At 31.3% G+C, this 14306-nt stretch overlaps 2 protein-coding genes across 2 annotated transcripts; both read right to left on the bottom strand.

The window, feature by feature from the left end:
* Nucleotides 1-334: 334 nt before the first annotated feature.
* Nucleotides 335-1371, bottom strand: PCYB_063220 (hypothetical protein; the record flags this gene model as incomplete). The annotated part of the gene is made up of 2 exons (XM_004221489.1): nt 335-934; nt 1321-1371. The coding sequence occupies 2 exons, from the start codon at nt 1369-1371 to the stop codon at nt 335-337; spliced, it is 651 nt and encodes a 216-aa protein (XP_004221537.1).
* A 9138-nt stretch (nt 1372-10509) lies between these two features.
* On the bottom strand, nt 10510-12541 carry PCYB_063210 (erythrocyte binding protein; the record flags this gene model as incomplete). The annotated part of the gene is made up of 2 exons (XM_004221488.1): nt 10510-12148; nt 12357-12541. The coding sequence occupies 2 exons, from the start codon at nt 12539-12541 to the stop codon at nt 10510-10512; spliced, it is 1824 nt and encodes a 607-aa protein (XP_004221536.1).
* Between the last annotated feature and the right edge of the window lie 1765 nt (nt 12542-14306).

Below are 14306 nucleotides of genomic sequence, written 5' to 3'. Positions count from 1 at the left end.
GATATGGTGTAATAAAATAAAACAACGATTTCTTAAAAATACGCTTCATTTGTGACAATTAAACAAACTTAACAATTTGCTTTGTTCATTAAAACACAAAAGCAAGAGTTTAAACTCTGTAACAACGCTCACAATCGGATTGAAAAGGTTTTTAAAAAATAAAAGATTAAAATTTCATGCCTCATATATAAAAAGAGCGAAAATATACATGTACACACACATATATTTTTTCATAAATATATGAGGTGTTAAGTGTATTCCAAATATTGTATTAAATGTAAAGATTTGCAAGGATTATAATCCTTCTATGGGTATTCTTCAGAGAGGTGACAACCTAATAGTCCATAAAACCAACATAATTGTTCCTTGATTTTCTGTTAATCTCCATAATGTAGGTGCATTTTCGTATTTTCATGAAAAAATATATTATTAATATGAACAGCAGAATGACTAACAAAACAGCAGAAACGGGTTCTTTCAACGATGAAGACAAAATTACGCCCAAAAAGAGAACGACGTGGGGTGAAAATATTTTATACTTACAAAAGAACGATTTTATCCGCTCAATTTTTGATTCTTTTACAGAAACCAAATAATTTCCCTGATAATAAGAATCTGATTTTAAGGCACGGATTAATTCTAAATCAATCGTTTTATTTATTTGGTTCGTAATTTTTTCCACTTGAGGTGTGTGATTCCCAAATATTTTCCATTTAATGCTATTCTTGTTGAAACCTTCGGACATTAATGATTCATAATGTTCTTCAATGGTCACTTCGTCTAACTCTAACAAATCGGCAATATTTTTTTTCGAGTGTCCATGATTTTCCTTAATTACAATTTCTTCTTTACTTAGCAGTCTACTAGGCTTCCAAATTAGCCATTCACAGATGTGATTTTCCTTTGTACTCCATATTTCAACAGTGGCAACGGACTGAAAATATTAGAACACGAAATCAAAACGTGTACAAGAGTATAAATTAAATGGTGGAGAGAATAAATTTCGCTAGAAAAAAAAAATTGGGGGGATAAAAATGAAATAACGAAAAACACACGGAAAACAAAAAGCTCCCAAAAGAGGTGCAAAACACGAGCGGGGATCAAAAAGTTGGTGTACAAAAAAAACAAAAAAAAAACAAACACACTCGTAAGGAATATCATTTGTTTTTCTTACACTGCTGAAGTAGTAGAATATCCATAATAAAACAGTAAAGATAAAAATTTCAGTAAAAAATAGGAATCCCGTTGATTTGGGCGAGAGGTGACATTTCGTAAAAGTTGCTAAGGCTTTAATGAAAAATCTTTTAACTATGTGCTTACAGTGTATATTAAATTAACAAATCTGCTATAATTTGAATCAAATTTCTTCATAATTATTTATTATTTGATCAAATTAGCAATATCTATGGTTCATTATTAATGAACATAAATATTGTTGCTGTGTGGGGAGAAACAAATATTTTTAAAAATATCTTTTGCTAAATGTTTACTAAATAAACACACTACAAACACAATTAGCCTAATAACATTGTTCAGGCATATTAATTTAATATATGTTAAAAACATATATGTGATTAATTGGATCACATATTTCATTGTGTTTTGTTAATAAAAAACATATTAACAAAAATGTACGCTAAGTATAAATGGATATGTACATATACATATATACATATACGTGCATGAATATATCCTTACATATATGTATGTTCTATATATGTAAAGCTCACATATATATCACAATACATATCAAACACTAAAAGATATTCGTGAATGTAATTATAAAACAAACATTACAGTTAAAATAAAAAAAAATATATATTGTGAATCCAAAAAAAAAACGAACTTTATATTTAAAAAAAAATCCATTAATTAGGTAAGGATTCCTTTACTAACCGCTGCTCTTCATAAAGTTGCGTGGTCGAACATAACATGCATTGCCACATATATAGCAAGCGTCACCGGAAACGACATTTACATCCATGCATATATATATAGTGTACATATTGCCTAAATATATAATTGATTTATATAACAAGTGGTTCGTTTATGTAACTAGGCATATCACCCCATGCACAGAACACAGCAGGAAATGAACTATCAAAAACAACATACCCATGTGACGTAAAATGGAACAATTACAAATTTTCACCAATAAAAGGTAAAATATGAGTTCTGTTTCCCTTTTAAATATGTTAAATGAAAAACAATTACTGCCCTGTTTTTCAATTACTAATAGGCTCATAAACAGCAAAGGAAATAAAGTGTATATGGAAAAAAGGCTCTATATATACATTTCTTCATTACAACTCAATTTGTTTTTTTTTTTTTTTTTTTTATAAAAGCCTAGAAAATTGATTATTTTAACAGTGAAGCAGCAAATTAGGGGTAGAAATAGCGAAAGAATCTTACAAAAAATTTTTTACAATAAAGCAAAAATATAATTATTTATATAATAAAATGTTAATTTAATCTATTTGTAAGCAATCAAATGGTTTCAGCGGCAATCCAAATTTTACAAAATAAATAAATTAAAGAAGGATTTAAGCAGAGTGACAGCATAGGGAGAGGGAAATAACATTCGCACAAAAAGTAGCAAAATAAAATTTTTTTTTTATGCGTTGTAAGATTTGTACCATTATCATTTTTTTTTTTTTTTTTGAGATTTTAGATTTAATAAAATTAGTTTATAAAAATAGGTTAATATGCTACCTTTTAGAATATCACTAAGAATTAAAAAAACTTGGTTACAACTGCGCATTAAGAAAGTTTTTCATTCAAAATTTACACAATTTCCATTTCGTTTACGTTGCTCCAAGGGGGGGAGATGTATGTTCAAAACATAAACAAATACACCATACATATACATATGTACGCATTAATGATATAAATTATTTCCTAGCATGAAAATGAAATTAATTTAATTTTCCACGATTATGCATCTGCTTCAAACGGGGTTATTCACAATATTAAATCTTGGGCATTATTACCAAAAGATTAGATACATTGAAAAAAAAATTCCTGAAGGATTTTTTTTTTTTTTTCTTCCTCGCGTACATAATATCATATACTAACCTCATTTTTTTGATCTATATTTATACACTTTCATTTTATCAAAATTTCCAAACTTGTTTGTGAAATTACACAATAAGTGTCACCACTACCCCAAAAGAAGTCATACCTTCTATTGAGCATACATCGAATAAAAGCGGTTCATCCTCCGTTTTCATATGACCTTATTAATGAATACGTTTTCAACATTTGTTATATTGTTCATTCTTTGGCGATCCTTCAATTAGAATTTTCCAATTTTTTATCCCTATGGCACTTAAAATTTTGAAATTAAATCGTTCTACGGACCTCCGCAGAAATAAGTGATCATCTATAACCCCTTCTCCATTGCAGCACCAGTATCCTTCTCCCCCTTTTTAAAATCGCACACATTTAATTCGGTTTGTTGCGTTCCACAACTCGTTAGGAGCGACTCTCAATACGCTCACTCCTTAGTATATGATTTTTTTATAAACGAACACTTTAAAAAGAGGAAAAAATTTATATATCCCACAAAGTGCAAACTAATCATTTTTTTATATTTTCCATTAAAATATGAAAAAACGAATTTGTAATTTGGACAATGTTGAAAGGGATATTTGCTTGCTAGGTTTCATTTAGAGGTGACCCAATGTGGTACTCCTGTCAAGTACATGTGGGGAGGGCACACAAAAGCACATGCATATATATGTGTATATTATATATACATAAGTGCATTTGCGTACCCATATATAACGGAGCGCGCTCTCTATTATTACTACATTTATATAGTGCACTCATTACGTGGTTAAAGGGGTACGCTTTGCAACCCTCTCTGCCTCGTTGAAAAAATCTTTGCTGCATTTAACATCAGTGCGATCCACCAATCGGAAGCTTATTCGTTTCGTGAAATTTATCAAAGTTTTACTTCGAACATAGGATTTTCAATATATCAGTATACATTAGAGAATTTCTTTTCTTTTTTTTTTCCCCCCCCCTCATCGGTAGAAAAGGTAAAAAGAGTATAACAATCTCTCTGCATCAAATGTTGTGGCATGACAAATTTTAAATAACGTCTTCTTAGTGGAGCATTCACTATATAAGACTTTTTCTTTATAAAAAGGGGGAGAAGAATCAAATAAAATAAAAAAAATGGAAAGACTTAAAATATAGGAATGATAGACAATCAATTGTTATCTTCAAAAAAGGAAGCATATAAACAGTTAATTTTTTGAGGAACAAAAGTGTTTATATTTAGAAAATAACGAAATAGTTGTATTTTGTACAAATGACAAATGTATTATTCACATGAAGGTAAGTACAGCTATCGTACTTGTTTCATAAGTGAATTAAAAAAGGTAGTTGTTAACACATACTCCTGTAAGTATATGTATAAAAAGGTACTTCATAAAAAAAAAAAAAAAAGAAAGAACATAAAATAATATAGTTTAGATAACGATATGGAAAATTGCGCTGCTAAAATAAAAGATAAATGCAACATCCTTATCAGGATGTGCACAACTTTGCGAAATTTAATTTACATATCATTAAATGTTCCATATATTATATGCACACCGTGGGAGTATATCATTTTCTTACCCATGCATACCTATATTTATACGATGTACAATTGCCAGAAGGAAGCTAAGTTCTCTAGCACTGAAAGACTTGCAGAGACAATATTTGCTGCATTTTGCTTTGCGGCATGTTACTCATCCGAAATATGCTTTTACTTGTAAAAATTTTGATAAGCTTTATGAGTTATATTGATCTTGACAATTTTTATGATGATGTAAAATAGGATAAAAAGAGTTATTACGATACAACCTACAGGTTCTCTTATCAGCAGACATATTAATGAGAGCATAATACCTATTATTCCTGGTGAACATATATATATTTCTGTTAAAAAAATTTTTACTCTTGTCTTTCTACTCATCTTTCCACGCATAGTACGAGCATTTTCTACATTCCTCTTCATCATATTTTCGAGTTTCTTTTCAATGCGTTGATCCATTTTACTTAAAAAGTTCAATATTTGCCTTATTCTTTTACTAACTATACCGCAATTGTGTTTTTTTTGTTTATAATTAGATAATTTAATTCCATTATATTTTAATGGATCTTCATAATTATCGTTGTGCAAAAATTCGCTTAGGGATGACAAGTATGATAAACTTGAATGTGATGAATCAGACTCCGTCATTTCGTAGTAATCCTTGGTTTTTCCTTCAGATAGCCTTGAAAAAGAATAATCACTTTTATCAATATTGTCACTGCTATTTAGGGGAAAATAAGATGTTCCGCTTTTTTCTGTGCATGCATAATAATCCGAAAATAAACTTTCAGTTTCCTTTAGACACCTGGCACCCTTCATGCTTGATTCTTTTCCCCCTACATCTTTGTTTCCCAGTGATGTTCTATATGTGGCAGACTATACGAAAAAAAAAAAAAAAAGTCAAATTTTTTATCGTTTAAAAAAGAACACATTTATGTCCATATAATAATAAAATTTCTTCTTTAATATGAACTTTCATAAAAACAGTAAAGATATAAGTAAAAAAAAAGTTCCTGGAAGTTATATTATCAGATCGCTCACCTTATTAAAGTGTTCCCATGTCCATAGTAAAAGGGTAAAAATGAGAACTTTAACAGCATATGGGAATAACTTTTTTGTGTCTTCTATCTTTTCACATTTATTCACTGTTATAAATTTGTTCGTGATAGTGCGCTTCTTATCTGTGGGGTAGTGTCCATCAAAACAACCCTTCTTCATGGTGGAGTTATCATAAGTCCTCGTCCTTAATTATTTTTTTGTCTTTAATAAAATCTAATCAACCTTTTATAAAAATCCTAGTTGAACAGAATAAATAATTTCGTCTACTCATAATGAACGAATTCTTTCTGCTCAAAGTATTTACCAAAATTCTTTAATTTTATTAAGAAAATAAAAATATCATTTAATTACGATAAGACGATTTAATTTATGCCAGACGAATAAAAAAATAATTCTATTCTACGATACAGTGTCGTGTTTTTATATGCAACATACTTGGTGCTTTAGTAATTTTTTTTTTTCTGATCCATATTTAATCTAAGTATTGTAGGATTTTTTTTTTTTTCGAGATCATAAAAAGTTAAATAATTTAGTTAAAGCATACGCGATCCGGAAAGACGCGCGCATACACTGATATTTTTAATGCAACATGGCAACTTAGTATGGTGATTTTTTAGCTCTCCCATGCTTGCTATATGTACAAAAATACATGTCCATATATATGTCGCTCCTCGGTACGCATTATACATTGATTATAACCCCTTCATGCGAAATCGTACGTAAGCAACTCGGATGGAGAAGAGTCATACAAATGCAAATTTAAATTTTAATACAAAAAGGACCAAAAATGTTCAATGTTGTCCGAGTAAAAAACGAAAATGAACATATGTATTTTTATATTATTAATGATTAGGAGAGGTTTATTTTACAGGAATAAAACAAGTAACGTCTGATCGACGTATTTTTGTTCTTCGGTAAAGAGCTAAAATTAATACCACATTTTTTTTAAAGAATTTAGCAACGATCATTTTACATGCCTCCTTCTATTGTATTTATTTCATACCTGATTGGCAATTCCCAATAAAATATAATAAGCAAAAATATTACATTTAAAAGCTAAAATTTTCAAATGATTATTTTTTTCCCCTTAGAAAAATGTACTACTTTATTGGGAACAACTGAAATGTTCTAACATGTCATTTTGTACAACTTTTCATAATGTATAAATATATGTATACATAGTCGCCAAAAAAAATTGGTACGATTAAATTAGATTGAGTTGTAATTAAAAATGTTAAATAAACATACTTCAAATGAAGGGTGGAAAAAAAATATATATGTTCTACATCGAACAATTTAAAAACCATATATTACAATTTCGCGTTTATTACATTATACTAGTTTAATATACTTTTTAAAAGAATTATTTCTATTTTCAGACTAAATCTATGCTTTTACGATTTTTTTTTTTTTTTGTAACAATTTGGTAAAAGCTAATGCTAAATACCCTAGAATTATTCTTTTCCAATAAGTTGCCATTTTTAAAATATAAAAGCGGTTGCATGTCTTCGCAATTAGTTGTAGTTATAAATAATTATAAGTNCATCTATATTTTATATTTTTAAGCAAAAAAAATTAAAAGCGTTTGCATACAGGTAAGGTATTATTTCTTAATCGCAAAAATTGTTGCTAAGCATCAGTATAATACTGAAGTGGTCATTCCAAATATGTAAGTCATAAATTATGTTTCTTTGTTAAGATTCTACATTTTGGTCGACAATTTTCATTTTAAAAAAAAAAAATAAATAATAATAAAAGGAAAGGATACATTCCATTGGTTATTTCGCTGCTGACTGTTATCGTGATTAAAAAAGTGAATCGATACCGAACGGGGATTGAACAGAATTAAATTGGGATTAAATCAATGTCTTGGATGACGCAGAATTTCAGTTTTGCATTTCCCAAGAACGCCCTAACGTTATTAACACGACACATGCTAATATAAGCTATCGCGCAAAACTCTTAATTTTGTAATTATGGATTATTAATTTGAACTTAATTGAAGGAATGCGAGGGCATAAACTGTTTATTACTTATAAAGGCAACTTGCTAGGGGACGCAATTTGTAATAATATACGCAAGTTACAACTCAGGACTAGCAGTACACTGAAAGGAAAAAAACACATTTTTTTGTGTCCTCTTCTGTTTGTCCAAATTATAAGAATGAAAAATTATTTAACAAGTTCCTTCTTCATCATTACACAATATTAACACAAATTTTTTTACAATTTTTTTATCCTGCATTTTTATGGAAATTCATCTGCTCAACTTCGATGCTATACGCTAAAACTTAGAACTACAAAATAGTGAAAATTGGAAAAAAATACTCAAAAACATTAAATATAAAAAATGTGCTTTCTTGTGATCTCTTTTTGTGTGAAAAAATATCTTATTGTAACAAATAATGGTACTTTTAAATGTCGTCATTTTGATTAAAATACTTAGGAAAAAGGAAATGGCTTCCGAAAAATATTACCCTTAGAAGGATATTAAAATGTATCGACACTCTATAGACCATTTAACCTGATACAGGTGCACATCCTTACTTTAATTTTGCACAACACACTGTTCGTGCAATGGTTAATTACGACAAGGCAAAATTTTTCTATTTTAGACCGTTTTTGTCCTTTTATGTTTTTTTACACAACGTTGTAGGTCGTTCCTTCCACACATCTAACTTGCAAAGAACGATCTATAAAATTTTCCAAATAATTACAGAGTTTTGGCTAACCCTGCACGCCCCTTTTGCACACATTAACATAAATAACTTGAAGGAAATGAAGAAAATGCAGCAAACTACATTCTACAAAGTGTGTGCATTCGATTTAGCCATTTTACTTTGCTTCATTTTACATATTTAATTTCTTAACTTGTAAATAACAAAATATAAAAGTTCTGTTCTTTAATTAACATGCATTTCAATTTAAAGCGTGATACAAGCGTTCAACAGTCATGGGGAATAAAAATAAAAACAGGACATTCCTTTGCATTTCTTTAAATTTTAATTATATGCTATTACCGATAATTTAGTGTAACTGAATTTAAACACTAGACATTAATGGGATCATGCAACATGTAACGTGTGCTATCAGCACATGTATATATATATATATATATATATGTACACAAATTAAAAAAATGATAAGAGCCTATAGACAAAAACTGCGCATCGTTAATACAAGTAAAAAATATATAAAATGAAAACAACGTGTACAACCAGTGGAACAACACAATTGCGTTAAAAAATAATAATCAGATGTACACAAAATAAAACGCGTTAATGAAATAAAAATTGGCTAATGTCATAGATGTTTTAAGTGAATATATTCTTTCCCTAAATTATCCTAATTCCTATAAGAAAAAAATATCTAGCATATAAGGTAAACCGCTTTAAGTGAATTGTTCCTTTAGGTAAAAAATCATCTAGGATTGTACTTTTTTTCCTCAATGAATTCATCCATTTTATCATTCTTCCATTCTTTCATTCATTAATGAAAAAAACGTATCCATTAAAACGCACATTCATATTCCATTATTACGCTACCACGGTATATATAATACATTATAAAGAGAAAAACAAAGTTCCATTAAAGTATCTTTGTCAGACGATATAATATATTATCATATGCAAACCATTTGGTAGACATACAATTGTTCTAACTATGGATATGAAGTTCATGTCGATAGTATTCTAAATGCCTTGAAATGTTCTTAATCTAATTTTTTTTTTTTTTTTTTTTAATTTTTTAGGTAGCTTTCCTGAACCTTTTTTAGCATCACAAGTTGTTTTGGGTTTACCACCCTTATTGTTTGTATTATCCTTTGAATTTTTTTTCAGGTCGGCAGCTGGCTTAGCACCTTCAGTCGTTTTAGCCTCGGCATCCTTTTTAACATTTGCACTTCTTTTAGCTTGTGCGCCACTTTTAGCATCTTCTTCTGCCTTTTTGTCTTCCTCTTCTTTTAGCGTTTTAGCAGCAAATATATTTTGTTCTAAATCATTCCTTACAGGTTTATTGTACCATTAACTTCCTTTTAGATTTATTTTGAGCCTGTTTGATTTTCCCCTTAGACTTTTGAAGGTTTCTGCATAATATTTCTCCTTTGGGAAAGGTTTTTCCGCATAATCTTTTTTTGTTGGATTTTGTAACGAATCATCCTTACCATGGATAACAATGTCTTCTGGTTTCTTTGCTTCTTCCTCTGTTTCCTTTGGTTCGATTGCCAACATTTCGCTTTCCCCTTCTTTTGGTTCTACTGCCAACATTTCTTCTTCCGTTTCTTTCTTTTCTAGCGCCTTCTTCTCTTCTGTTACTCCTTTGTGTTTCATTTCGTCTTTTCCTACATCTAAGTCCTCTTCTTTCGGCATTTCAGATTCAACCTTAGTTTCATTGTTGATTTTCTTTTTAATTATTTTTTCTATTGATTCTTTTGCCTCTTGAACTAGTTTCGTAATTTCTTCTCTCAGTACTTTCTTCTCTGGGGTGTTGCTGTCTTGAATTTCTTCTTCCTTATCGAATATTTCCACTGCATTTGTTATTCCCATATCCTTTTTTTCCTCTTCTAACTTTTGCATTAGCACTTCTAATCCTGCTTGTGGTTCCATTTCGTTTGACAGCTCTTGATTCATCAGCATTGCGTCTAACGTTACTAATTTATTCACAATCTCTTCATTATTAAAAAGTTCATCTTCACTAAGCTAATTTTTCCGTTAAATCATCGCCTTTTTTTAATATTTCTTCAACCAAGCTTATTTCTGTGTCCGAAAAAACTCCGTCTCCTTCTTTTAATATATTTCCCTCCATTTCTATTTTTTCACCCTTAGCGAACTTGTCATCCTTTTTTCCATACCCTCCTATAAAGGGTCACTCTTTTTTTCCCATGCCCTGATCTTTATATGGGCATCCATATTTTTTCATACATTCACCTGTAAATGGGCATTTTTTGTTTTCCTGGAAACCCTCTTTTTCTACACAGTCCTTGTTTTCCTTATACTGGTCTTTAAATGGACAAGAAGATTTCTTTTCACCTTGACCCTTAAATGAGCATTCCCCTTTCACGGCACCCTGGTCCTTATATGGGCATTCCCCTTTCATGGCACCCTGGTCCTTATATGGGCATTTCCCTTTCATGGCACCCTGATCCTTATATGGGCATTCCCCTTTCATGGCACCCTGATCCTTATATGGGCATTCCCCTTTCACGGCACCCTGACCCTTATATGGGCATTCCCCTTTCACGGAACCCTGACCCTTATATGGGCATTCTGCTTTCTCTGTACAGTCCCCTTTTTCTGCATCCTGATCTTTGGATTGACATCCATACTTTTTTAAACATATACCAGTAAATGGACATCTTTCGAATTCGACAGAATCCTCTTTTTCTGCACCCTCACCTTTACATGGATATCCTTCATTTTCCTTATTCTGCTCTTTAAAAGGGCATCCATACTTTTTTGAACACTTGCCTGTTTTGGCGCACTCGTCTTTTTCTGCATCCTGATCTTTGGATTGACATTCATATTTTACTGTAGAGTCACCCTTTTCTATGCAGTCTTCCTTAATCGGACATCCTTCCTTTCCTGTATTATCACCCATAAATGGACATCCATATTTTACCGAGTTTTTTTCTGCGAATTCTTCTTCTGCTTTTGCTTTTTTTTTTTCATCGTCCTCATCTTCTTCGTCATCATCCTTGTCGTCATCATCATCTTTATCCTTTTTACCCTTATCTTTATCGTCCTTGCCGTCCTTATCATCTTCCCCCTTATCTTCTTCCCCCTTATCTCCTTCCTCCTTATTTCCTTCCCCCTTATCTCCTTCCCCCTTATCTTCTTCCCTGTTGTCTTCTTTTCCCGCATCTCCTCCCTGGTCTCCCTCCTTACCTTCTTCTTTGCCCCCTTTCTTATCTTCCCCCTTGCCGTCTTGATCGCCCTCCTCATCCTTACCTAAATCATCCTTTTCGTTGGGATCATAATTATCAGGTTCATTTTCTTCCTCCTGCTCATCGTAATTTTCGCGTAGTTCACTACTAACGTTTCCATTTTTATCCTTTCCCGTCCTTTCCACATCTGCATTATTTTTATGGAAAATAAAAAGCTCGTTTTCCTGGTAGGAATTCAAGTTATTATTAATATAATTATATACGTCATAAATGTCCTGAACATTATCATAAATGTTGGTATTTTCCTTTCTATTCATTCGATTTGTTCTCTTTTCCCTTTTTAGAAAGTGGTTCTTAAACTTTGCCTTCACTGTGCTGTGATTTGAGTTCATTTTATCACTCTTTCTTTCCTCCTCACCATTTAATTTCGTTGCTAATTTGCTGAACCTGGATTTTATATTACTTTCCCGGAGGTATTGCTTACGAGAGAAACCCACGGCAGGATTATCACCATGGTTGATTCTCTCAATGTACTCAGTTTCTGCTAACATTCGATGACCACTGCTGGGAGGGTTCTTCCGCAGGCCATTACTCCAATCGCACGATTCATCAGAGGTGCAACTAAAAAAAAAAAATGGGGGCACATTGATCAAGTGTAAAAATACATAAATATATACACACAGGTGCAATATTCACTGGCTTATTCCATAACGCCCCATTTTACATACACAAAATCTGCTCAATAAATGCAAAAACGGGAGAAACACCCAAACAGACGAGCGCAGAAGAAGGAAAATGCTATTCTTGTCTTACACTACTACTAGGGTACTGTAGATTCCATATTAAAAGTGCAACAATAAAAATTTTAGGGAACAAAAACCATTTATTTAGTGCACCTTTACCCTCACATTTTCTGAACGTTTCAATATCAGCAGTTACAGAATTTTTTGATGAATTTTCCTTTTTCTCATGTTTCGACAGTATATGTAACCCTTTATATTTCTTCCGAAACATTTTAAGCTTTCACAAAAGAAAAATTAGCTATAAATATTGTTGTTTTATTTATTTATATATTTTTTCCCTCTAGATTTATAGCTAATTCGCGAAAGGGAGCAAAAATACCTTTATAATTTTTTTCAAAATAGTATTGATTCAAAAAAAATTATAAAAATATCTTGCACATTCGAACAGCTAAATCGAAATAATTTCATGAAACATTTTGAGAAGTAAAAATTAGCTACACAATAATAATAAAGAATTTATCATTATTGTTAAGTTAAGTATGTTCCTTAGAAAAATATCCGAATGGTATAGCGGAATAAGTGTTCGCGAAATATCGTGTACATCAAAAAAAAGAAATTGGTGAGTCCAGTCGGTGAGTGGGTGAACACGTTAATTCGTTAATTCGTAAACTCATTCATGAATTCTAGCACCGTTGAATCCGTGAAGCAATAGCACTTAAAAGAGCTACTTCTTGGGGGATAAACTAAAATCCTCTTAGCACTTACGTTAGGATACCAGGGTACAGCTGTTCTTTTAGGCGTAATATATATTGGCAAAAAAGCTCACGTACCGTTCAATATTAAAAAATTAGAATATCAATAGCATGTAGGGAAGTGACATCATGAAGTAAAACAATATTATTAATACCTAGCCAGCCTCAGGAAATTTAGCTTCCCCACACATTCTTGGGTGCATAAATCTTTTAAATGTTATAACTACATGATATTTTATGTTTTATGAAAAAACGTAATTAAGCATTTTCTCATGGATCAGCACTCCTAAAAATTGGAACAGCTATCTGCATATATATAAATGTGGTGCATAAGCTACGACAAATAAAATGAGCTCAGTGCCGTGTAATGAGCCCCATGTGAATAAATTCAATAGCGCAGCGTGAACCAATAAAGCAGTAATACGCTGCGGCTACTTAAAGTGCTTCTATTCTCCTGCATTGGCCACCCTTTTTATTTCTCTCCGATGCATAATATTAATGCATGCTCAGAAATTAGTAGGGAAAATAAACCGTAGAAATTTTTACACCAAAAGCCGGTTCAAAAGGGGAGTCCGTTTTTTCTTAGCGAAAGCACCTGCACGCGACTTCGATGCGCAGGTGAAATGGAAAGCACCGTAAAATACAAACCCGGAAAAACCGAGAAAAAGTAAATTCCTCGCTATTAAGCATTTTATACGTACATGCATATATACATATATATATAGATATATATAATCACATGCACATAAGTGTGTGCGTGGGGAAGCCCTCATTTTAGAGCCTTTTTTAGCACTTGTCTTTTTTTCTATTTTTAACCATAACCACTTTACACATCCACACCCTCCGTTCAATTGTGTCCTTCATTAGAAATGTTCCCCTTAATTAGCTCAAAAAAAATTGTGTATATTATTACGTTTTTTTTAAGGCCCAAAAGAATGGCAACAATTATATTTATGCTTGGAAGTGTATTTTTAAAAACACTTCATACAAATATAATTCTTCATTTATTTTATAATTATAAACTGAGAAATGAACTGTACTATTTATTTCGCTCTACCATTTCTCACCTATTTTGCAATGTGTGATTTTCCTGAACTGTACATGCAAATGAGGCGCTGAAAAGATGCTCGCAATTTTGTGATAAGAAAATTTTAAATGGTTCAGCATGACGCATAATATATAATAAATAATCAACACACGTAATTTGTTCCTTCGATTATTTTATTTTTTTTTTCTCATGGTGTAAGGATCAGTTTAAGTTCCCATTTAACTGTCCTGGTTATT

This window comes from Plasmodium cynomolgi, chromosome 6 (genome assembly GCF_000321355.1).
Source record: "Plasmodium cynomolgi strain B DNA, chromosome 6, whole genome shotgun sequence".
NCBI lineage: Eukaryota > Apicomplexa > Aconoidasida > Haemosporida > Plasmodiidae > Plasmodium > Plasmodium cynomolgi.
This window is presented reverse-complemented; position numbering and strand designations above follow the sequence as displayed.